Below are 26,201 nucleotides of genomic sequence, written 5' to 3' on the forward strand. Positions count from 1 at the left end.
CAGCAGCTTCAGTCTGCAGCTTGAGCACAAACACCACAACACTTAGTCTGTGTGTGTGTGTGTGTGTGTGTGTGTGTGTGTGTGTGTGTGTGTGTGTGTGTGTGCAGGTGCTGCTCACCTGTTTGCTCCATCCTCAGCTCACACACACACACACAGGATCATCTGCAGATGCACATGAATCAGCTCAGGGGATGTGTAGACTGTATCGAACAGAGCATTAAACAGAGAGGAGGACATCAGGATGAAGAGGAGCTGAGATGAACATTAGTGCAGTGAGTCAGGAATCGATTTAAAATCACATCTCTGAAATATTCATCATCACTTTAGGACCATCAGAGCCATCACTGCAGTCCTGCTCTGGTTCAGCATCAACACAGTGTTTTAAAGCTCTGTGATGTGACTCTGCAGTATTCTCTGTCTCAGTCTTATTCTGCTGCTGCTGCTGCTGCTCTCAACTGTTTCAAACTTTCCTTTATTAAGGCTTCATTTTATTTTTGGCAGTTTTCTAAAATGAGACGCTTCAACTCAACAGGAGGCCGACCTCAGAGTCGTGTTCATGGATATTGATGAAAACAAACTGTGAAAGGCAGCAGATATTTATCTGACTGTGTGATCTGATTGGACTTTAGTGCAGTCCAGGTCAACAGGTGATACGAGATGATTTGACAGACAGACTTTGACACTGAGACTCATCAGGGATATTTTGTAATCGTCTGCCCTGAGCAGCAGCAAGATGACCCCCCCCCCCAAAAGAGTCCAGACACTGGTGAAACTGATGAGGATGATGAGGCTGATGAATCTGTGATGGGGAGGTGGAGGGTGCACAGAACTGCAGCATGAACATACTAAAGTCAGAAAGAGAATCATATTTAAAGAGACAGCAGCAACATAACAGGCTAACAGTGAAGATGTGTCGCTGTGCTATTGCTTAAAAATAGAACATCTGATTTATCAATAAACAGCTCCAGACAGTGGGCCTCATTCACAGATATCTTCTTACGATTTATCTTAAGTTTGTTCTTCACACAGGTCTCGCATAGAAAAGTCTGTGTCATGTGTTCTTAAACTCCATCATTGTTCTCATCATGATGAACCCATTGTCCTCGTTACTTGATAGCATGTACCAGTTGATCCTAATTAGCATAAACGCCACACCAGTCCCCATAAAAGGGCATGAGACTGCAGGGCCGTGTGCACACATAGAAACTGTGGGTGAAGAAGAAAAGTTTAGAGAATTGAGTCAAGAATGCCGAACTGAAGGTCTGGAGAGGGCGGAGCACCAAACTCCAAACATTAAAAAAGCTTCAGTAGTTCTGAGTGGAGATGCTTCTGCAGGAAGTGAACGCCAGACGAGCCGTCACATTTAGCAGCATCAGGAGCGGATATAAAATAAAAGATGAATGAGATACTAAAGATGTACATTGCATTATAGTTGCACAGCTCTCAGGACTGAGACTTAACTGTCACTGCAGCTACAGGAGAGACATGAAATATAACAGGCTGGTGAAGACGTGACGTTTGTAGGGATGTTGGATTGAGGGGCCACATGTACACATGCCGTGTCTTTGACCGCTTGGAAAAAGTAAGGTTGGGTGCTGGGTGCTACTCTGGTGCCAACTCTGTGCCAGCTTTCAACGGTGCGTCGGCAGGTTGCGTCTGAGGTTGTTAAGCGACCATAACCAGCACTGTATTACAGCCTACTTACCAAAAATCCTGAGTGCAGAGCTGATCTTCCAGGTGCTGTTCCCTAAGTGTGTCTTGGGCCAAAAATGTTGTCCGTGGGACAGATGTAAAGCTCTGAGTCCTGCACTAAAACTTCTCCTCCATATTTACCACCGACTGATATTGATGGAAGAAGGGAAAGATATGTTGTTCCTCATCACATGATATGTGGTGCACGCTGCAGCGTTCCAAAAGTTGAACTCTGTTTGTCTCAGGGCACGGCCATCACACCCTGAAAAATAGGCACTCGGGAACGTGTGTCACTCTGGTGTTTGAGCACGCCTGCTGTGCATTTACTTTGAAAACAGTTAATTTGAGGGCACAAAAAATGCAGCATATATACGGCCTCTTGTGGGGGTTAATGATCCTCGACTCACCGCTCTGCATTTATCAACCACCAAAGAAATCTGATTTTAACTTAGTCACATGAACACAAATGTTTGTGTCACTAAATGCGAGAAAGACTTGGACCTAAATAACATCTTTATTTCCAAAACTAACTGACCCATCTGTAACCTCAACCTTTCCAAACTGTGACACCATGTCAGTCACCAGATGTGGCAGCAGTGCCAAGACCTGCAGAAAAATGTGTTGTGATGTCACAAAATATATTTCAGTCACTTTTTAAAAATATGTGATAAAGACAGCAGAGAGAAAACCTCCACACTGTAAACCTGTCTGTCATCAATATTTAGAATAAGTGCCCTCTAGTAACTACTTGCCCTTAAAGGGCACCTTACAAATACCTTACAAGTCAAGCTGCAGGGATTAGTGTGTGTAGTGATATATATATAGTCCTGTTGACACTCTCAGAATAACTCCTCTCCTCTTACTGAGGGGTCACATGCACCCTCAGATCTCAGAGCACGACTCCAGACTAGACCTGTCACAATACCAGAAATTTACTAGTTGATACTGATACTAGCGAAATGCCACGAAAGATTAAACAAAATATGCTGCCTTGGGAGAAACACTTTTCTTATTGACGAGTTGAGGCAGAGCTGTGTCTGCAGCCGTACTCACATCATCACTTAATCATTTTATCCTGTTCCACATTTCTACAAAATTTTATCATAATTAGCGCATGACTTTTGAGTTATGGCCAAAAGCATGATTTTCAAGGTCACAGTGACTTTTGACCACTAAAATCTAATCAGTATCATTTTTAAGTCAGAGTGGACGTTTCTGCCAAATTTGAGGAAACTCCTTTAAGGCCCTTTTTAAGATATCGCATACGAATGAGACGGGCGCAAGGTCACAGTGCCCTTGACCCTTGACAACCAAAATCTAATCAGTTAATTGTTTATTTATTGCCATCGGTGCTGCTGAAACCAGTTTAATTAAATATTTTGAGGAGTTTTAGGAAAAAATCAGTTCAGATTCCAGTGGAAAAAAATCTCACATTCCTGTGCAGCTTGCCCCAGCTGGGTTTAAAAAAGACAAGACCGAATGTTAGCAATGAATTTGATGCAGTGAGCTGAACCATCTGATTAGTCTTTGGAAATATCTGCAGGTGAATTATGATCCAGAGAAATCATCAACAAAGGGTAAGGGTTAATAAAGGACCAGTTACCTTTGTTTTCCATATTCTACAGGAGTATACACTCATTCATTTACTGTAAAACTTCAATTAAAAGCCTTGTCCCAATTGACCTATGGCTAAGCCACGCCCCCTCCACTCACTCGGACAAACTATCAACATTCAGTGAGCGGCGCTATGGCAGGTGTCACAGTACACGGCATTTCACAGGAGGCAACTGATGATTTTTGGAGACATAACGATCAGATGTCATTGAGAAGTAACCAAAAGGGCCTAAACTACGCATTGGAGGGATATATTCATCATTTTATTGTTGAGAAGGTCGATGAAAAGCTTAAATTACAAGCCAAAATTTACAGGTCACAGTGTACGCTTGTGAACCGCATCTGGTTGCCGTCACCATCAAAGACAACAAGTTAAAGTGCCACTGAAGTTAAGGTTTTTGGCTCAGAATATGAGAAAAGGATAACGGCCTTTTTACCATCTTTACCAAGAGTGTCTCTCCGTTAGTTTGGTGCTACAGTATTTACACTGACTCATTCAGCATAACGTTTGCCAACCTTTGTTATCTCTGCCATTACAGATAAGTTAATGAAGCTAAGCTCCAGAAGTTAACGTTAGCTTAACTAGAGCCCTTTGGACAACAGCTAACAATGATGTACGATCACCAAAGTACAAAACTAGAACAAAATAGGCTAATGAACTCCCAGCAAACAAGGTGACATGATGAACAACGCAGCTAGGAGCTAACGTTAGGCTAACTTTAGCTAACGTTAGCTAGAGATGTTAAAGATAACTTTATATTTCTTTCCAGCAAAGTGACAATATGTTGCCTCAAACACAATGTTGACTTACCTTAGAACAGATGTAGACATCATTGTTAATCTTATTCACGTTGAGTTGATGTTGTGGTCTAACGTTACCACACAACTTTATCCAAAGGAGACACTTTTCTCGCTTGAGATGTGGTTTAAAGTGTAAAAATACACCTGGTCGCCCAGCCTCTCAGGATACCTTGTGTCAGAGTTGCATGTACCCCATGCACACCGTTTGACCATTTTTAAACTTCAAATCTCAGAAAAAGCTCATAAAACCGAACAAACTGACTTTCTGTAATGCATTTCAATGGACGTCCAGGCAGAGAATGTCCCAGTGTATGGGAATGGCTATACGCACTGTGATTGGCTCATCGCGTTTGAGGGCGGGGCTTAGCCATAGGTCAATAAAACACCCAGTTTCTTTTACTGGCCCAGTGTGGCTTCACACTTTGACAAATCTCTCTATTAGAGGCCTGGTCTGGTCGCCAACTAGTTCATTTTTTTATAGAAGTTTTTGGGATGTATTAAACCAGGTTGTTGGCCACCTGAAATTATGTGTACGTTCCTCGATAACCCTGTAAGTTATTTATTCTCCTTTAGTCTGTCAGGGTCCTCAGGTCAAAAGAATCAAAAGGATTTTTCATAAAATTTAATCCAAGTTGTGAGGATTGTTTTAACAGGATAAAGTGGTGTCGTGTCGGTACGTCAGGTGCCGTAATCTTCGAGTGCCGTAACTATCTGTTGGAGCTAGATCAATTGAATGATTCGTCATTGGTAAAGTATCTGAAGCCTAATTTTATACAAGTAATATTCATACTGGTTTAAATAAACAGTTTGACTGTATTTGTGTGAAAGGAATTAAAGGCCTGTCTCAAATAGAGACTTGTTGAGTTCATTGATTTAAGCAAGTAATAGCCTGGGCTACTAATAGAGGTTTTACGGTAGTTTGTGCCGGGGATGGACGAATAGGAGGAGCTTGTAAAGGAACAGCTCAGAGCAGGCCTTTTTGAAATATCATATTCACGAGAAAAGGATGGGTGCAAAGTGACAATGACCTTGACCTTTGACCACTAAAAACCAAGCAGTTTATTTTTAAGTCAAAGTGGATGTTTTTGCCAATTCGAAGAAATTCCCTCAAGGTTTTTCAGGTATTATGTTCATGAGAATGAGACAGACGTACGGACGGACAACCTGTAAACATAATGCCTGCGGCCACGGCTATCACCGGCGCGGAGGCATAATACCAGACATGAAATGATTTTATTTAATGTACTATATTCCAGTCTTTGTAAACAATACAACATCACTGTTGCAACTTATCATCATTTCTGTCTTGTGTTAGCGACCTGCCGTTCTGTTGGACCGTCTACCTGAGTCCATGTGAACGCAGCAGAAGAGCTCAGGGTTTTGTTTCATTAGAATCAGAGAAACTTCATTCTGACACTCAAAGTCCAACAAAACCTCCAGGTTCATACTTTTTGGGACGACAGAGAAGATGTTCTTCCTCACTATCAGGCGTCCCTCTGGTTCACAGTGCTGTGACTGTCAGTGTCTCTCAGTGTGACAACAGCTGAGGGGTGTGTCGTCACATGGGGGCGTGAGCAGTTGGAGATATGTGCAACAGGAACAGACAGACAGACAGACAGACTGTAATGAGTCCTGTGAGTGTGTTTAAAGGTGTCAGCTGCAGTGACTGAGTCATCGATCTGTGTCCTGACTGACTGACTGATTAACTGACTGCCTCTGGACTCCTGAAACCTCCTCAGCCGGCGCTTTGAGTCCGTGTGTGAGCTGAGTCGGCTCTCTGCATACGATGACCCGTTACTGCAGCCTGCTCCGTCGCCTGCTGTCTGGTGAGAGTAAGGCAGAGGAGGCAGATGAGGAGGAGGCCAGCGCTCGCAAAGAGAGCAGCCACGCGGGTGAGCGGACGCCCAACACTGACCTGTAATTACTGTAGTAGAAGAAGAGGAGTGGGAATGTGCCTGCAGGAGAGTGTTGTTGTTGTTGTTGGTTAAAAGTCAGTGATGGAAACAGAGTCAGCAGGTGCATGGCGTCCTGCTGGGGCTGAACTTTAGAGCTAGACGGGTTTGGCTGTTCGCTGTCTTAACAACACAACTGGTCTGTTCATGAGCTGTAAGATATAAAGTGATGAGTTCATAAAGAAACATGAGATTTAAAGTTATTTCTGTTGGTCAGATATGTCGACAGGAGCCGTCAGTGTGCTCGTACACAGCTCTGAGGACACGTGATCCCTGTCAGACATAAATACAGATATGTAACATGTCGTCACTTCATGTAGTTTATGTGGTGGGTTTTATTATTTGTTTGATTTATTTAATTCTATTATTTGCTGGCATGTTGGATGAAAGCAGATATACTGTAAATATATGTACATGTATAAATAGTGATTACAGGGTTTGGTTCAGTCTCTGCTGTGTCAGTAGTGAGAGAGTCTGCAGTGAGACCAACATGCAAATAATATTCAAAAACATACAAATACACTTGAATCATTTGTCTGCAGTTTAAACTCAGTGTGTAGTGATGGGTGACTTTATATAAACTCTTTAAAGTAGAAAATTGATTGAACATATAGACAAAAGTGATGTATGAATCCCTGCAGCTTATAGAGTTATATACAGACTGTAGTGTTATAATGAGCTGTACAGACTACACACTCAGTATGATTTAAAGTTTTATATATACTAGTCCATAGCCATTGGTAGCTTTGTCACCTTCTACCTATGCCAGTCCTCAATGCCTATGTGCAGTTTCACATAGATTGACCACGTCAGTGAGTAGAAAAACGTGGGACAGACAGAATGACTGACTGACAGAATGACACACTGACAGTTTCCGTGATTATGTACAGCATACCATACCATGACTTAGTCATACCAAACATTAGAAAACAACACCAACATTGGTCCACAGGGGGAGCCACAGCGATCGGTCGCATTTTAGCCATTTTGAAGCATTTTTCTGTTGTTATAGCGCCACCCAGTTGCCAATTAGAGTTAAATTTCTCCAGTCACCTTGAGGCGTCCTGTTCTACATATCTACCAAGTTTAGTAAAAATCCATATGGCGGTTAGGCCTAGATAAGAAATGAGCTCTCTAGCGCCCCCATTTTGTTTGATGGGGTCAATAATGGAGGGGTCCCCTCAGATTATGTGTGGTCATATGCCTACAAAGTTGCGTGGTGATGGGTGAAACCCTTGAGATGTTATACACCTTTATGTGATGAGCCACGCCCTCCGCAATATTCATTGCCTTATAGAAGCTCAGTTTTAGTAAGTTTTCCAACTTTTGCCAAGAGGGAACTTTAGATATTGGTCCCTAGATTATGTTCACCCAGTTTCATGCAGATCGCTCAAACTTCCTAGGAAGAGATCCATTTGAAGTGTTTTTCAAAAAATTCAAAATGGTGGAAAATCTATATAAGCGGAAGTTATGGGTTCTTGAGGCAAATGTGTTCCTCATGAGGAGAGGCATCTCTGTGCAAAGTTTCATGTCTCTACGACATACGGGGCATGAGATATGCCCATTCAAAGTTTGACATTTCAATGGGTTGCTATAGCGCCCCCCTTTGGCCAATTGATGTAATATTGCTTCATTGGCATCCTCCCATGACCCTCTACCACTGTGCCAAATTTCACATGGATTGACCAAGTCAGTGAGGAGAAAAACGTGGAACACACACACACACACACACACACACAGTTTTCCTCATTATATAGTAAGATACACTCTGTATTTTTACCCACAAAGTTATATGAAGATATATAATAGCACCACATATTTACTAGTATATAAAGTTATACATTAACAGTAATGTCCTGCAAAATGCATTTTATAGCAGAGTATATAAAACTATACACAGACTATATCGTCTTCTCTTTTTTTTTACACCTTAAATAAAACAATTTAAAAAGCCATACAAGTCTAGGATGGAAACTATTTATTGTCAGAAGTAACACGGTTGCCAATCCATCTATTATTGTGTATAAAAGCTTATATAGTATGTATAAACGTTAGAGGGAAGAGGGAGGGCCGGCGGCTCCCAGGCCACCCCCATCACATAGCGAGGGAGGTGCGAGGTCCCGCAGGGGGCCTGTTGTGCTGCTGTAGCCGGAATACTGCGGTATGAAGGTAGCCACCGCAAATACCGCCCAGCCCTATAATGTGGCAAATACATGTTTATAGAGACAAGGGACAGACAGATGTATATATTCTAAATATATATTCTAGTATATATTCTAGACTAATAAATGATGTAGGTGTATACTCCCGGAGTATAAAGGTATATACACACTGTTTAGTGTTGTCTATATAAAGTAGTAGACACTCCTCTCCTGTTATGTCAGATATTAATCTTAGTGTATAAATATCAGCGTTAACATCTCTGATCAGATCTTAGTGTCTCACACCTTCACCAGCTCTCAGCCAACACCTCTCACTTCACAGATACCTTTTTATATACACACACACACACACACACACACACACAGAAACACACATATACAGACTCACACTCAGGCGGTGGTCTATAAGATATAAACACAGGACACTGTTGTTCTTGTTGGATAATGTAGCTGTTAGCTGATAAATCATTACAGCTAATTACAGGTGGAAAGTAGAAATCAAAGCACAGGAAGCTTGGTTTACTTTAATGACCACCACAAAAGTTGGACAACAGAACTCTGACCACAGACTTTAAACATTGTTTCTCTCCTGCTGTTTTATTACACAGTGCTACAGTGGACGTACATGATGTTATCTAGCTTGCATCAAAGCAACACAACAATAATTATACTCAATATAGTTTCTGTTTGTTTCAGACCACAAAGAGTTGTGCTTCTGATGCAGAGTGTTCTAGTTTAAAGGTCCAGAGTTTTCCAGAGAGCTCTGGTGTCGACAAAAACAGAAAAACTCAGCGAGAGCAACATATTTAGCTCCGTAACTTGTGACAGAAACAGAACACACAACTAAAATTACCTCCAGCGCCCCTGTGAGAGTGTCTCTGTGACCTTGACAGTGATGTCTCAGTTATATTTACAGTATCGTGTATTTCTGTCTGACCAGCTGTGTGTTTCCTCAGGTCTCTCAGCACCTTGTGTATCTGCAGCAGGACTTCAGGTTACCTCAAGTCAGGGGAAAAATGTGTCATCCATAAATGATATCCTGTGTTCAGATAGTTATGTAGGAGAGTAAGTGAAGAGTCAAAGGTACAAAAATCATGTCTTACAGACTCTTTAAACCATTTAACCGTTTAAACCACCAAGCTTCTCTTCATATGACAAACAGACCTGCATATGTACTCACAGGACACAACAGTCGTATAAAACCATCCACATCGCTGACACTATCCGAATAATGACCAACATCATTAACAAAAATATAAGGATTATTAAACACTTTGACATCAACGAGCTCACAACCAGCAGGCTGTTCTCTCATGTAGCATGTGGAACCATAGACTGTATCAAGATGGACGACATGACAGCTCCCCAAAAGTTAAGCTGAAACATCTGGATCGCCCTCTTGTGGCTGGCTGCAGTTTAGATCATGAAGCCAGCCTCCTCCATATTAACCAGTATCTATACTAGTGCGTCAGCTCTACGTAGACCCTACGCCGTAGCCTACACCGTTGTGAGCATTTATACTTGTGTGGTGGTGTGTCTGTGTCACTCTGCAGTTACACCTCCAAAACACTAGTCGGCGGCGGGGTTTCTGTGAAGTGCTGTAAAGTTTAGTTGATTCAAAACACACATTAAACACACATTAAACACACGTTAAACACACAATAAACACACAATAAACACATTAAACACACATTAAACACATGTTAAACACACATTAAACACACAATAAACACACATTAAACACAAACACACATTAAACACACATTAAACACAATAAACACACATTAAACACAATAAACTCACATTAAACACACAATAAACACACATTAAACACACAATAAACACACATTAAACACATTAAACACACAATGAACACACATTAAACACAATAAACACATTAAACACAATAAACACACAATAAACACATTAAACACACAATAAACACACATTAAACACATTAAACACACAATAAACACACATTAAACAGACATTAAACACACAAACACACATTAAACACACAATAAACACACATTAAACACACAATAAACACACATTAAACGCACATTAAACACACGTTAAACACAATAAACACACATTAAACACACATTAAACACACGTTAAACACACATTAAACACAGGTTAAACACATTAAACACACAATAAACACACACTAAACACACGTTAAACACACATTAAACACAATAAACACACATTAAACATACATTAAACACACATTAAACACAATAAACACACATTAAACATACATTAAACACACATTAAACACACAATAAACACACATTAAACATACATTAAACACACATTAAACATACATTAAACACACATTAAACACACATTAAACACACATTAAACATACATTAAACACACGTTAAACACACATTAAACACACAATAAACACAAATACACAAATACAACTTGCTAACGTTATTAGCACAAGCCTATGACATTTTACATTGTATAAATTAGCCTAGTGGCTAGCAGACTTTTCTTCTACACATATTAAGTCAGGAGCAACATTTAACAAAGGTAACGTTACAAAATTCGTTTACATTACAGCTCGCGATTGGTCACACAGGTGGATGGGCAGGAAACTCAATACCGTGGAGATTGCTGCTGTGCAGACTGTGGGTCTGAACGATGTCACCAGAGCAAGATGTCAGCGCCCGTATCCACGATATTTTAGCTTCACTTCTGTACAGTGGGGGAAGTGGAGACATATTGTCCGTCTTTATATACAGTCTGTGTCAAACCAAGGAAACTGAGTTATTTTAATGTAGGTCCTCAGGTTACGTTAATTACGTAACTTTATGTTTCTTCTCCTAAACCTAGCCTACTTATCTACATTCATAAACCTAACCTGTGTAACCTTACTTCCTATGTAACTTTACTTTCCTAACCTAACCTATGCAACTTTGCTTCTTACGTAACTTTTCTTTCCTTAACCTAACCTACGTAACTTTTCTGTCTTGACCTAACCTACATAACTTCACATTCATAAATGTAGCCTTCAAACTTAACTTCATAAACCTGATTATGTAATTTTGCTTTCTTACACTAATCTATGTAACTTTGCTTCCTAAACCTAACCCATGTAATTTTACTTTCTAAAACTAAACCTACGTAACCTTACTTCTTTAACCTAACCTACGTAACTTCCTTAACCTAACCTACGTAACATTACATTCATAAACCTTACCTATGTAACTTTACTTTCTTAACCTAACATATGTAACTTTGCTTCCTAAACCTAGCTTTTGACCTTTACTTCCCAAGCCTAACCTACGTAACTTTTTATTCATAAACCCAACCTCCGTAATTATTTTCCGAAACCAAAACTACGTAACTTTACTATCCTAAAATACCCCTAGATAACTTATATTTCATAAACCTGATCTATGTAACTTTGATTCCTAAACCTAGCCTATGTATCTGTACTTTGTATAACCCAACCTGTGACGCTTTACATTCCCAAACCTAGCCTTCGTAACTTTACTGTACGAAACCTAACCTTCGTAACTTTACTGTACGAAACCTAACCTATGTAACTTTATTTTCCTAAACCTAACCTACATAACTTTACTTCCTTAACCTAAGCTACGTAACTTGTTATTCATAAACCTAACCTATGTCACCTAACTCTCTTTAACCTGAACCAGGTAACGTTACCTTCCTCTATCTAACCTGCGTAACTTTACTTCCTATGTAATTTACCTCCTAGACCTAACCTACGTAACTTAAGATCCTAAACCTAATGTACATGACCGAAGTTGTCTTGGATTTTTCCCCCCCTGTAGCAGAGAGATAATCGGTGCTTCCAGAGCTTTCTGTAGCGCTGACACGTTGCTGCTGGCTACACAAGACTATAAGTATGTAAACAGGCTCCACCATCATATGTGGACTCATGTCTCTGCTGCCATGACTCTGATGCTTTCAGCTTGTGGTAAAGTCCTGCTGTCAGGCTGCGTGTCGCCCCGACACCACCTCACTGTGATTCATATTATCATCAGATAAAAGTTAAACTTCATCAGTCCTCTCTGTCACTTGTCCTTACGCCCTCTTCCTTTTCATTCTCTCTTTGTTAATTGGTTAAAGGCTGTTAATCATCAGAATCATTTAATTGACTCCCTGATGGAGACAGTTCAGTGCTGTGGAGGAGGACTGCTGCAGTCAGCTCAGTGTGGACGGAGTCGTCCTGCTGTTGTTGTGTCTCTGTGTCTCCCTCTGGTGGACACTGACAGCTGGTGGATGTCAAGCTTCTAGTTTGTTTCAACTGTAGCAGACATTGTTTTATTAAATGTCACTTTATGTCAGATTATTATATATAAGCAGTTTTATTTATTCTCAGTGCTTCCTGTCATTTCACTGCATATCATCTCTGTCACAGTAACCAACAGCTGTGGAGGAAGTACTCAGATCCTTTACTGCAGTAAATGTACCACACTGGTACGAGTACAAGTCCTGCATTGAAAATATCCCTTCAGTAAAAGCACACAAGTTTAATCACTGAAATGTAGTTAAAGAATATTTACTGAACAGTGGAGTCAGATTAACCTTTGATAATCTGAACATCATGGATGTTTAAAGTCTTTTAAGAAGCTGGTTGTCGTTTTCCAGAATCATCAATTTTGCAGCAGCAGAATCTCCTGAATTAAAGATTCAACATCAAACATTTAAGACACACACACACACACACACACACGTACACACTCTACAGTGCAGGTTGTGTGTATCCAAATCATTCGGACTTTGAGTCACATTGATTTGTAACAAGAAAATCAAAGAGCTGATTGTTATGAAGTGAAGAAGATCGACACGCTACAGAACAGCAAGTACGTCAAACTTGGGGTGCGTTCACACCTGCTCTGCTTTGTTCGGTTCAGTCGAACTCAGGTTGGTTACACTTATGAACCTCCCTGTGCTCAAACATGGTGTGTGTTATGGCCAGTCCATGACTCCCACAGAAGTCCAATAACAAAACACCACTCAGGTTTAGGTCAGGCCGTTCCTCCTAGTCACCCCCCTCCAGGTTTCTCCGTCAATCCCCACGAGAGCGTTGAAGTCTTGAACTATGGAGTCCCCAGTCGGCAAAGGCGAGGGTCGAGCACCTCTCCAGAAGTTTGGTTCGAGAACCAGTGCTGCGCGTGGAGGTGAACCTAACTATATCTAGTCAGTTCCGCTCCATCTCCCGCACCAGCTCCGGCTCCGGCAGAGAGGTGACATTCGATGTCCCAAGATCAAGTACGCGACACCAGGGCTCAGCACGCCTGGGGCCCTGCCCCTGCCTGCCGCCCGGCACACAATGCACCAGACCTGTTCCTGCAGGTGGTGGGCCCACAGGGCGACGGCTCCATGTTGTTTTGTTTGGGCTGAGCGCAAATGCGCCCAATGGCCTGAGGCCTGGCCACCAGACATTCGCTGTAAGCTCCCCCCCAGGTCTGGCTCCAGAGAGGGGCTGGGTGTCTCCATACTGGGCAAGGTGCTCAAGGTCCGAAAAGTCCTTTTCATCAAAGTCTTCTTTAATCACCCTTGGTCTGCTCCCCTGTGTTGTCTGGGGCTGTTAACCAGTACCCAGGATCATGGGGACACGCAAACCCCTCCACCAAATTAAGAGACCTGCAGCAGTATCAGCAGTAACAGTACCTGCAGCAGTATCAGCAGTAACAGTACCTACAGCAGTATCAGCAGTAACAGTACCTGCAGCAGTATCAGCAGTAACAGTACCTACAGCAGTATCAGCAGTAACAGTACCTGCAGCAGTATCAGCAGTAACAGTACCTGCAGCAGTATCAGCAGTAACAGTACCTGCAGCAGTATCAGCAGTAACAGTACCTGCAGCAGTATCAGCAGTAACAGTACCTGCAGCAGTACCTGCAGCAGTATCAGCAGTAACAGTACCTGCAGCAGTATCAGCAGTAACAGTACCTACAGCAGTATCAGCAGTAACAGTACCTGCAGCAGTATCAGCAGTAACAGTACCTGCAGCAGTATCAGCAGTAACAGTACCTGCAGCAGTATCAGCAGTAACAGTACCTACAGCAGTATCAGCAGTAACAGTACCTGCAGCAGTATCAGCAGTAACAGTACCTGCAGCAGTATCAGCAGTAACAGTACCTGCAGCAGTATCAGCAGTAACAGTACCTGCAGTAGTATCAGCAGTAACAGTACCTGCAGTAACAGTCAGGTGCAGTACTCCTGGTGTCCAGCAGAGGGAGCTGTGTCTCCAGTCTTCAGTCTCTGATGGTTCAGAGCTGTGTGATGAGAGGCTGCAGCTGATTGGTCCAGCTTTGATTCAACCTTTATTGAACACACTCAGGAGCACAGTGACAGCAGGGAGACTGACTGAGTGAAGTCAACTGTCACATATGAATCTCCATATCCCTGTCAAACATTATGCCTACCCACAATGCCCTCTGTCTGGCTCCATAGTGATCTCCGTGTTAACGACAGACCCTGTCCCTTTAAGAAGGAAGCCGTCCTGCAGGATCCTGTGATGGGGGATTATTCTCTGATATGAGTGAGATGAGTCATCAGCAGGAGCTGGACTCTGTTCAGGAGCACACACTGAAGGGTTCTGGTGTAAGAATCTATTTCGGGTGTGTGTTTGTCTCGTAACAATAGACACAGGAACAATGGAGAGTTTAACGTGCAGCAGGCGTCTTTGTTTGGTTTGAACATCCAGCTGCTGTCCTCTCTGCCGCCGCCCACACCGAGCCTTCTCTCTGCTCTCCAGTTTTATTCTTTTATTTTAGGGTTTAGCTGCAGTGTGTGTGTGTGTGTGTGTGTGTGTGTGTGTTTATAAGCTGAATGAATAGATCGAACACATCATCTGTTTTGCAACAACATGCTGTAAAGTGTTTGTGCAGGTTGAGAAATCATCTTTAAATGAGCTGTATTTAAATTACAGTGTACGGAGGGTGGAAGGTGCCAAAATCAAAACTAAATAAATGAGTCAAAAAATAATTTAATTTGCCAATAAATGTACAAAAATAATAAAGAAATAAAGGCATTATTAAACTGATAAAATATGACCTATTCAAATTTGCATCTTTATTAATTCATCTTTGCATTAATTCCCCTATTTATTTTCTATTTCACTGTCCCGTGTCATTACTGATTTATTAATTCATTTTTATTTTTCAACTGTAATCAATTTACATTTGCATATTTTATTCATTATATTTTATAAAGTCATTTTAAATTAAATGCTTATTTATTTTTAGAATTTTCAAATATATTAATTTACACATTTATTTGTTTAGTTTTTGTATTTTTTAAATGTATTAATTTCTTCAAAAAAAAATCAAGATAATTATATTTTAAAGTAACCTACACATATTTATTTATTTTCAGTAGTATTTGAATGTATTAACTTATTTTTATTTTTATGTTTTTTATCTATTTTACATGTGATTAAATTAAAATGTGAAATATCTAAAATACTTTAAATATTTATTTATATATTTAAATGTATTAATATAGTTGTTATTTTTATTCATTAATTAAAGTTTAAAAATTTTTAAAGTAATTTATAAATGTATTCATTTATCCTTAATATTTTTAAAATATATTCCTTCATTTTTGCAATTTTATTTTATTTTACATTTAATCTCATTAAAATATTCAATATTTTCAAGTAATTCAAACAATTATGTATCTATATTCAATTTTTTTAAATGTATTGATTTATTTGTGAACATTTTTATTCATTTTAAATTAAAATCCAAAACATTTAAGTCATTTATATATTTACTTATATAATTTTAGTGTTTTTCAAATGTTCTATTTTAGTTCCATATTTTATTTATTTTAAATTGAATGAAATTAAAACTATTTTAAAATAATTCATACATTTATTTCTTTTTCTAATGTTTTAAAATGTGTACATTATTTTGCATGTTTGTTCATTTATATTCAATTTACTTAACTTAAAATGTATTTTAAAGTTTTTTTAACATTCATTTCTTTTTTAAGTTTGCAGCTTATGTCCTCCATACTTTGCTTTATGTATTTATTTATTTATGTATTTATTTATTTGTTTTATTGCCAGTAAATCTCACGTGCAGAGTCAAACCAACAGTCACATAAATCTTTAAACACACCTCAAACAGCAGCTCACTGAAGCTTTCATCAAAGAAACAGAAGGATTAATCCACATGTGCTGCTCTTGTGACTGTGTGTGTGTGCGTGTGTGTGTGTGTGTAATGATTTCTGTCATTCAGAGGAAATGTGTATATGAACATAACTGGAGGCAGAACGCTGCTCCATCCTGATCAGTACCTGAGGATTTAAACTGAACGTCTGTGAAAGAAAGTTTGATTTAAACGAGCCGAAAACTGGTCCTGCGAACCCACCAGTGCCACCAGTACTCTGAGCACTCTGTGAGTACTCTGATTACTCCGAGTTTACTGCAAATACTGCGCTCTCAGTCTGTGGTGCTTTCATGGTCGTTTAAGTGTCCTGCTGACTTTCTGCCGCCCTCTGATGAGGCAGTTTGTGTCTATTGATCAGGAAACATACCTGAACCACACACACACACACACACTGGGTGTTAATGAGCCGTGGGATCGATTATGGTGCTGCCACAGTGGATTTCCTGTCCTTCAGTCCTGGACTCTCCCCCGTGTGTGTGTGTGTGTGTGTGTGTGTGTGTGTGTGTGTAGTCATCAGACATTATTCAGCAGTCCTGCACTTTAAGACCAGGACAGGTCTCCACCTGTGATCCTCCTTGTCCTTGGTTATGTCCCTCTGTGTGCAGCCTCAGTATCACCTCCTGTCTCATGATAATAGTAATAATAATTATAATAATAAACTATAAATACTTTAAACAGTTGAAAACATTTCAGGAGATGAAGGAAATAAATGGAAATAAAATTGAAGAAAAAAAAAACAAGTAGAAAAGTATTCTCAGTAGAGGTCAGATCAGCCACTCTGTTATTGTAATAATAAAAAACATAAAAATACAAAGACAAACAAAAAGATGACAAAATAAAATAAACAAAAAAAGAAAATAATAAATAAATACATTCCACAAAAAATAAAAAAAATTACAAAACAAAGTTAAAAAAAATATATGATTATACAAAAAAAGACAGAAAACATTACAAAAATACCAACATGTACAAAGATACAAAAAAATACAAAACAATTAGCACACAAAAAAACAAAATGGATAAATAAATTCCACAAAACATTCAAAATAAGAATACGCCAACAAAACAAAAAAAATGCAAGAAAAAATCAATAAATACAAGAGAAATATACAAAACATAAATAAATGTGTTTGTTTTTTTTACATGAAATTATAACAACATAAAAACATGAAGATACGACAGGTCAGTGTGTGTGTGTGTGTGTGTGTGTGTGTGGTGGTTGTGTGGTGTTGTGCAGCAGTTTAATAAAACTGATTCGCTCCGACAGCGTCCTCCATGTTGGACCCTCCGGCTCTCTGTCGTCGTGCTGTTTGTCAACAAATCTGCGTGTCAGAGGTCACGAGCTTTGAACCCGATACTGAACTTTGATGCACATTTATCTCTCTGAGCGGATCCTCTGATCGCACTGATTCTCTTGAAATGAATAAAAAGATTCCGTTAAAACTCAGGCCCTTAAAGCAGCAGACCTGGACAAACGGACAGGAAGCAGCTGATGATCAGAGTGAATGATGAAGATGTTTCTCCTCGTCCTCCTCCGTCTCTGCTCTCAGTCCCAGTGTGCAGGTACGAGGACGCAAATACACGACAGTAATTAAAGACGCTGACCTGGTTTTAACTGCAGGGAGTGTAGGCCTACATTTAGCACCGTGCTGCGTTCACTGACACACGTAGCCCGGTTAGTGATGTGATGATGTTGAGTTTTGTGGAGTGTGTCGGCCTCGTCGGCCTCGTCGGCCTCGGGCTCAGAAACAAAGTGATTAGATGTGGAGGATTAGTTTTTTACAGCATCAAAGTGTTCACACGTCACATGACTCCAGAGCTGAAACCTTCAGTTTAATCACAACGTTTCACATCAGCTCTGTCGGATCAGTGATGTCGGAGAGTTCGTCACTGCTGGAGCTTCGTTCGTTTTACAGGAGGATCAGTTGATTCCACTTCAAAACCAGAACACACACTTTGAGTTTTCAAGATTACTTTCTCCAAACCTCCTGAACAACATGCAGCTGTTGTAACTAAATACTAACCTCAGCCTTAAAGAATCAGTATCATATAAACTAATTTATGTAAAGGAGGATTTGTGAGTCATGGGAGCTGTGAGGGAAACAACAGGTTCTTAGAGATGCTGCTAGTGTCTGTGCAGGTTCAGAAATGATGGTTTGGAATTAGAAGTCTATGGAAGATGGAAGCTGCCAAAATCAAAAATAAATATATGACTGAAAAATAATGTTCCACAAATAATATAAATATAGGCATTAATCAATTGATAAAATATGACATAAATTAATATTTTTGTTTAAATTCGCTTTTTTAATAATTTACTTTTGTACTGATTCCCCCATTCATTTCCAACTTTATTTCCCCTTTTCAATATTTATTTATTTTAATTACTTTTAAAAACATTTATCAATTTATATTTGTACATTTTATTCGTTTTATTTTTTAAAGTCATTTTTAAATTAAATGAAATACTTATTTATTTTTAGAATTTTTGAATGTAGTAATTTGTTTTTGCGTTTGTTTTTTGTTCAAGTAATTGATACATTTATTTGTTTTTAGAATTTTTTTAAATGTATTCATTTATCTTTTTATTTATGTGACATTAAATTAAAAATAGAAATATTTTAAAGTAATTTAAACATCTATTAATTCATATTTAATATTCGTTAAATGTATTAATTTATTTTGATATTTTATTTATTTAAAATTGGCTTGTATAATTTATACAATATTTTAAAGTAACTTATACATTTATTTATTTTTTAGTATATTTAAAATTTTAGAATTACATTAAATACTTTATTTTTAGATTTTTTAAAATGTATTAAATTTGAATGTATTAATTCTTTTAAGTCTTTGGTTTCTACCAACTCCTAAGGGGATGTTTTTGAGAACAAAGGAGGAAAAACCTCGTATCAGACAGGAAATGTGCTGTAAAACCAAAACTAGGAGCTAAAAGAGGCTAAAAGGCTTCATCACTGAGCTGTGATTGGCTGCTGGTGGCATGAGAGGCGACAAGAGGAAGCAGAGTGTAGATGAGTCCAGAGAAGAGCTCGTTACACAATCCAGCTATCAGCTGTAGAAAGGATGAGTCACTGACAACAAACATGGAGTCATCTGTCAACATCATCATCATCATCATCCAACATGGGGATGGGGAGAGAGAAAGGAGAGGGGGATTTATTTAGATTGTTTGTTTTGTGCTCACAGAAGCTTTATGTCCACAAACACATCAACATCCACTGAGCTAACTGTTCAACAACAGACTGTATCGGCCAATCAGATTCATTCAGACACAAACATCCACTGAGCTAACTGTTCAACGACAGATTGTATCGGCCAATCAGATTCATTCAGACACAAACATCCACTGAGCTAACTGTTCAACAACAGATTGTATCGGCCAATCAGATTCATTCAGACACAAACATCCACTGAGCTAACGGATCTCAGTGGGATTAAATCCCCACATGGTCCAGTCACATAAATTTCGATTTGTTTTGACAAGGCGCAGCTCCTAATAGAGTTCCACGTTTGTTTGTTTTCTGTGATTAAGCGACCAACGAAATTTTGCCAATTAATGACCTTTGTAGTCGACTAATGTTTGGTTGACTGTTAGCGGACAGCCCTACCAGGGGATGCCTCGGCATGGATGGATGGATGGATGGATGGATGATTAACATTGTGAGATTGGGCATTTATACCTGGCAGGGGTCTCTCTCTGACTGCCCTGCAAGTTTATCATAATTTTCATTCAGTCTCCTCTGGAGCTGAAAGATTGACAGAAAATTAGCCTGCAACTATTTTGATAATGATTGTCGCTTTTCAAGCAGAAACACCAAATATTGTTTTGTTCCAGTTTCTCCAGTGTCTCAGATTTTCTGTTTTATGACCATCAGTGAATCCATAATCAAGACAATAATGAAAATGGTTGTATCACAGTTGTAATTTGTCAAAGTGTGTCTGCAGATATCTTAAATGTAATCGGATACAGTGAATATAATCAAATGAAACCTCCACAGAACTGGGATCAGTGTTCTCAGGGTTTTTGCCGTCTCTTGTGAGGCTGCTCTCCTCCTCACAGTGATGTGAAGCGATGAGTGAATCACAGCAGCAGCAGTTGGAGAGTGTCGGGTAGCGTTGATACCTGCAGGCTCAGGGAGCTGGTCTGAGAGCAGATCTCATGGTTATTCAGCCCTGACTACATGTTCGTGAGGCTGTACAGATGCAGCGGGCATAAAGATGGTTTTATGTAACCCTGCAGTCACACACTCCAACAGGAGGCGCCTGAGCAGAGTGTTTCCCATCTGCAAAATGAGAGCTGCTGTTTGAACATGGATTTAACATGGTTTGATGAAGACACGGCTTCACCTGCACTTCATTTAATGTGGTGTTCAGCAGCTTCGCCGTACTGTAAATGTTTTTTAAATGAATGAATGAATAATTATATTCTTCTTTCTCAAACAAACCATCTCTGGCTGAGTGGAATGGTTCATTTTGGCTCTTTACTTAGTCTTGGACTTCATATAAATGATCTGCAGCTGATCTGAATCTGCTGCTGCTAATGTTCGTCATTGACTTTGGTACCTTGGGTGATCCTGTCCTTATTAAGTGGGCTGAGTATTAGCAGTGATGTAAATGATATGCCGTAGGGCTAGACTTTGGTACTCGATACCTTTAAAGTAATGACAGAAGTAACCCAGTACCCAGTCGTATCAAAACGTCTCTCTGTCTCCTCCTGGCTAACGGTCAGGTAGTTAGCCTGGTTAGCTCAAGCTAACATCAGTCGTTACATAGCACCAGCTAACTCACACTGACACCAAAACGCCTCTGCTCTTTCGTTAAACCCGCAATGTTCGCCATGTGGTGGTAACAGTAAGCTGTGCGCTGTATATTTGACAAAGGTGAAAGTTCAGCGTGCTGAGATGCCACTAAAGCATTGAAAGTATGGCTAGACAATAGACGCCAGTGTAGTTATCTAATTCAGTACTGTATTGGTTACGGATGCACAATAATAACAACACTTCATCGGTATTGGCTGACACTGTCTTTAAAATTGTAATTGGCCAACATGCTGGTTTCTGCCAATATGACAAACTGATATTTGGTTGTATAATAAAACATAGATCAAGACCTTGTGTCAGGTGCTCCTGGAGAACGGAGGTTTTCCAGGCTTATCCACTGGTGGGAAACCCCAGGGTCGACCCAGAACACACTGGAGGGATAATATACCGCATCGGGCCTGCGGGCGCCTCAATTGAATTGAATCTCCCAGGAGGGGCTGGAAAATGTGTCTGAAGCAGAGTCCTGCACAGGTCCAGTTTTCAAGATCCGCCCCGACCCGACCCGGCGACGTACAAACCCACACCTGAACCACAAACCCGCGCATCAGGCCAATTAGTACCGCAACCCAGTCCGACCCGTTGAAACACGACCCGCAGCCTGACCCGTAACCCGGATTTAAAGTAATCGTGTTGGGTCATAGTGGCTGAATATTGAACAGCATATCGCCACAGTTAAGGTGCCAGTGAGTAAACAACGACCTGAATGAAGCAGCTCTCACAATAAAAACCTGACTTCAGCTCCATCATCAACCCTCTGTGTTCTTCTCCCATACGAGTGTAAAAGCACTCGTTTGTTACGTTTAATGCTTTTAAACTTTTAATCTATGTAAAGGAACTTTACATGTGTAATAATAGACTTACTTTCTGTCCAGAGCGACGTTCAGCAGTTACGAGCCATCACGTGTTTTTAGAATCCATCGAGGAGAGAAGTAATCCATCAGGGAAACACTTCAGAAACATTATAAAGTGATAGCTGTATGTTTTATCCACTTATTTCTAAATAATTATTTACTGTTTTGGAAGCGGCGCTTGTTAGATGGTGGCAGCCATGTTGATTCTGTTGTGGTGAAACGCATGTAAATAGCTGAACCAATGACCGTTGCGAAATAGCGGAGGCGATCCTCAGAGAGTAAATAATGACCAAGATAGTTATCTGTAGTTTACCAAACTAATGACTGATGTGTTTATCTAAAACCCGCGATCCGACCCGCATGTTATTTTTTCCACCCAGATCCGAACCCGGGAAAAAATTGTTTTTTAAAAACCACCCGCAAATCAGCTGTTTTTGCGGGTACCCGACCCAGTGCAGGACTCTGGTCTGAATAGAGGGATGTCAGGACTACCTTGCTTAGCCTGCTGCCACCAGGTGGATGGTTGGATGGTATCAGTTCGGTTCTCACAGGACTTTCACAGGACAATTTGCAAATCTGACATCCAACGGAGCAAAGACATGATGTCCAACGGAGAGAACAGCTGTTTTTTATGTTGGGAAGCATTTTACACTTCATGGATGAACTGATTTGACTGATCAAAAGTATGATCCAAAGAGTCCAAAGGTTTGCCAGTTCGGACCATTGTGGTTCAGAGGGAGCTGAGCCAGAAGGAAAATCTTTCAATTTACTGGTCCATTTATGTCCCAACCCTCACCTATGGTCATGAGCTCTGGGTAGTGACCGAAAGGATAAGATCGCGGATACAAACAGCCAAAATGGGTTTCCTCTGAAAGGTGTCTGGGCTCAGCCTGAGAGATAGGGTTAGAGAGCCGCTGCTCCTTCGCGTCAAAATTGGTCAGTTGAGGTGGGTCAACATCTGATCAGGATCCTCCTGGGCGCCTCCTGTTAGAGGCGTTCTGGGCACGTCCCACTGGTAGGAGGCCCGGGGCAGACCCAGAACACACTGGAGGGGTTATATATCTCATCTGACCTGGGAATGCCAAGGGGTCCTCCAGGAGGAGCTGGAAATCGTTGCTGGGGAGAGGGACCTCTGTAGTGTTTTGCTCAGCCTGCTGCCCAAATAAGCCAATGAAAATGGATAGATGGATGGATGATAAACTGACCTGAACTTTGAGTCCAGATGCGTCGACCTCCACAACCTGCTACACCACGTTTGGCCATAAAGACTGTTGCGCTGCTATGCTAACCCTGGCTCCTGAAACCTCATCAACTAAGGCTAACAAGCCCCTAACTTAGTGCCTCTCCCTGCGTGTTGCATTAGATGTGAGAGGTGTACTTGGACTTCCCCTGGGTGTGTGTGACCTTTCCTTTCTGAGGGTTGCGTGTTGTGGATTCACCGCCAGGCCACCGCTCTTGCCCCTCGCGATCAGCTCACTAGAACCGGGCGACGCCGCTGGACACTCTTAGGGTGCCCTTCCATTGGACCAGTTGGCCAGCTCGCTCTTCTTCGCAGTTGTTCAGAGTAAAGGTATATTTACATGGATATTTTGTGGTGGCGTGTCAAACATTTTCTCAGTCTCTTTTTCTCTTCAGAATGTCTTGCCTCCGGCATCTCCTTCATGGCGTGCCCGTTCAGCTCAAAGACACTCTAGGTGCAGCTAAAAGCAACTAATGAGTCAATACCATCAGCCCCCAAGTGTGAAGTCAGTGCTGACCCTGCCTCCTACCACCTGCCTTAACCACACCCACATCTATGAGACATTCATTAAACTACCAATAAAGCTATCGTGACAAAGGTGATCAAAGTTTTGTCTTGCAGAAAATAGCAAAGGTCTAAAAAATAAAGAGGGATTGCAATCAGATTTATATTCTGACCAACGGAGACGTGGACATGTCAGTCTGAGAGAGTCTTAAACCTCGTGTGGATTTCATTTGGATTCTAAACACTTAAAATAAAAAGTGTAAACAGAGCTGAATAAATGTTGGTGTTTTATCAGCCTGAACTGCAGCAGGAATGAAAGTAGCAGCTAACAGAAGCAAACTGTGCTCCCGCGGTGTGTCGAGTGTATCAGGAGGATGAAGTGAAGGTAGAGTGGACTGATGTGGGAGCAACACGAAACATCAGGCAGAATATTTTTAGGAGCTTCTTCCACCGCCCGTCTCTCCATCTCTCTCCCTCCTCTCTTTGACTGGCCCTCTCCCTCCCCTCGTCTCTCTTCTCTCTCAGCCTCTCATCACATTCAGCAGCTCTCAGCCCAAGAGGAGGAGGAAGAGGAGGAGGAGGAGGATCAGGCAGGAGAAAACAGTGGAGTAAAATAGAGCAGGATGGAGTCGACGTGTGTAATCTGCTGCTGTATCGTCTCTTCTCTCTGCTGGATTCTCTCTCTGGGATTATTTTGAACTTCGTCGGGTTTGTTGGACGCCGTCACCGTTTTCTCTTTCTTCACTGCGTTCTGTTTCTGCTGCTGCTGATTCTCTGAAAGTTGTCGACGAACTGATGTTGACGATGGATGTGTGAACGGGCGACAAACAAAACATCCTAAGAGATGCGAGGACGCAGCAGGAGTCGCCCTTTGATTCATCGCTGAGGCTTCATTTCTGGACGCACCATTGGGGCGTAAACCTCAAGAATCCCAGCAGCTCCTGCAGCCATGTGCTTTCATCGAGAGTCTAAAAGCCTGAGATGGAAACTGACAAATTACCCAGCGTGCATTGTGGATTTTTCACTCGTACGTGCTGCTGCTGTTTAAAAACGAGGAATCGTAAGACTCATATGAAGGTTTCAACTTCCAAACTCATTTAATCAGCATTTACAGATAAATCCTCAGAGCGATAACTGAAGTGTTATTTTATGGTTTTCCTTCATAACCGTAGAGGCTCAAACTTTCTGCACTCTGAGAACATCTCGTCCGTTTTATCATCATGAAAACAGCAAAAAGTTACATTATTAAAATAGTTTAAATGACAGAATTTCACGTGTCGTATTTAAAGTTCTTCAGCTGAAGAAAATGTCTAAAAGAGATTTTAAAGTTACTCGTGATTAGCCGTCATGACCAAAGCTTTGTTGCCTTCTCTGCTGTAAACAGAGTACCTTTGCATGTCTTATTGTTCGAGCTCACTTATCTGAAGACTCTTCCGCTTAACGTCCGTGTCTTCAACTGCTGGAAGGAAATGACGTCTACAATGAGACTAAAGTGCATCAAACACACAGGATGTTTCAGCTTTATTCAGTTTTGAAGCATTCAGTAATCTTTGAAGTATCTTGTAAAACTATGGACATGTAAATCTCTGCTTCTCAAAGTGGATCTGAAATGTTTTGAATCAGTTTCTAATCATGGAGCGATCAAAAGTAAGAACGGACTGATCAGACACTTGGTGGATTCTACCCTTCAGACATGTCCCCCGTTTCGGACTAAAAAGCATTCGTCCTCAGACTCAGACACTCAGAGCAGGAGCGGATATTTGTTCCCCAGTGGCTCCGTCCACCTCTCAGGGAGATGGCGGCGGCCATCGCCAGCTCCCTGATCCGTCAGAAGCGTCAGGCCCGTGAGTCCAACAGCGACAAGGTCGCCACCAACAAGAGACGCACAAGTCCCAGTAAAGACCCGAGGTCTCTGTGTGAGAGACACATCTTCAGCGTCTTCAGCAAAGTTCGCTTCTGCAGCGGGAAGAAAAGACCCGTGCGACGGAAACCAGGTGAGTCCAGACTCACGACCGTATGATTCGTACTCTGAGACAAAACTGACACGTTTGCACCTTTTCCCACCGCTCAGCTTTGACATCTCATCAAAAAATGAACAACACACACTGCAGGCTGTTCTCATGAACTATTCGTATATATACCTACGAAAAATTATGCACCAGAATTTTTATAAAACCCACGTAATCATTTAGGCTGTGATCACGTGCGCTGATCGGGGTAAAGAAGGAAGTAGTATGACGAGCGAAAGCCCACATGAGGAGGCAGGTTGGGTCAAAGAAAGAAAGACTTTTCCCCAGGAGGCCGATGTTTGTGTCCCGTGTGACATCAAGTGAACTTTGAGTTATTTTATCGTACATCATCACCTCGTGTTAAGTA

The 26,201-nt window shown here is 40.9% G+C and overlaps 1 protein-coding gene across 3 annotated transcripts in view; it reads left to right on the forward strand.

The window, feature by feature from the left end:
- Positions 1 to 26,201, forward strand: part of LOC117259332 (fibroblast growth factor 12-like) — a 79,641-nt gene that overhangs the window by 19,910 nt on the left and 33,530 nt on the right. Inside the window, exon 1 of one of the 3 annotated variants that reach the window (XM_033630612.2) lies at positions 5,719 to 5,999. The exons of 1 other annotated variant lie outside the window; for it this stretch is intronic. In XM_033630612.2, coding sequence (XP_033486503.1) covers positions 5,894 to 5,999 — 106 coding nt within the window. In that variant the 5' untranslated portion in view covers positions 5,719 to 5,893. Of the gene's footprint in view, positions 1 to 5,718; positions 6,000 to 25,170; positions 25,820 to 26,201 lie in introns of those variants that run through there. One more of the 3 variants, XM_033630611.2, reaches the window with a different exon arrangement.

Source organism: Epinephelus lanceolatus, chromosome 4 (assembly GCF_041903045.1).
Source record: "Epinephelus lanceolatus isolate andai-2023 chromosome 4, ASM4190304v1, whole genome shotgun sequence".
Lineage (NCBI taxonomy): Eukaryota > Metazoa > Chordata > Actinopteri > Perciformes > Serranidae > Epinephelus > Epinephelus lanceolatus.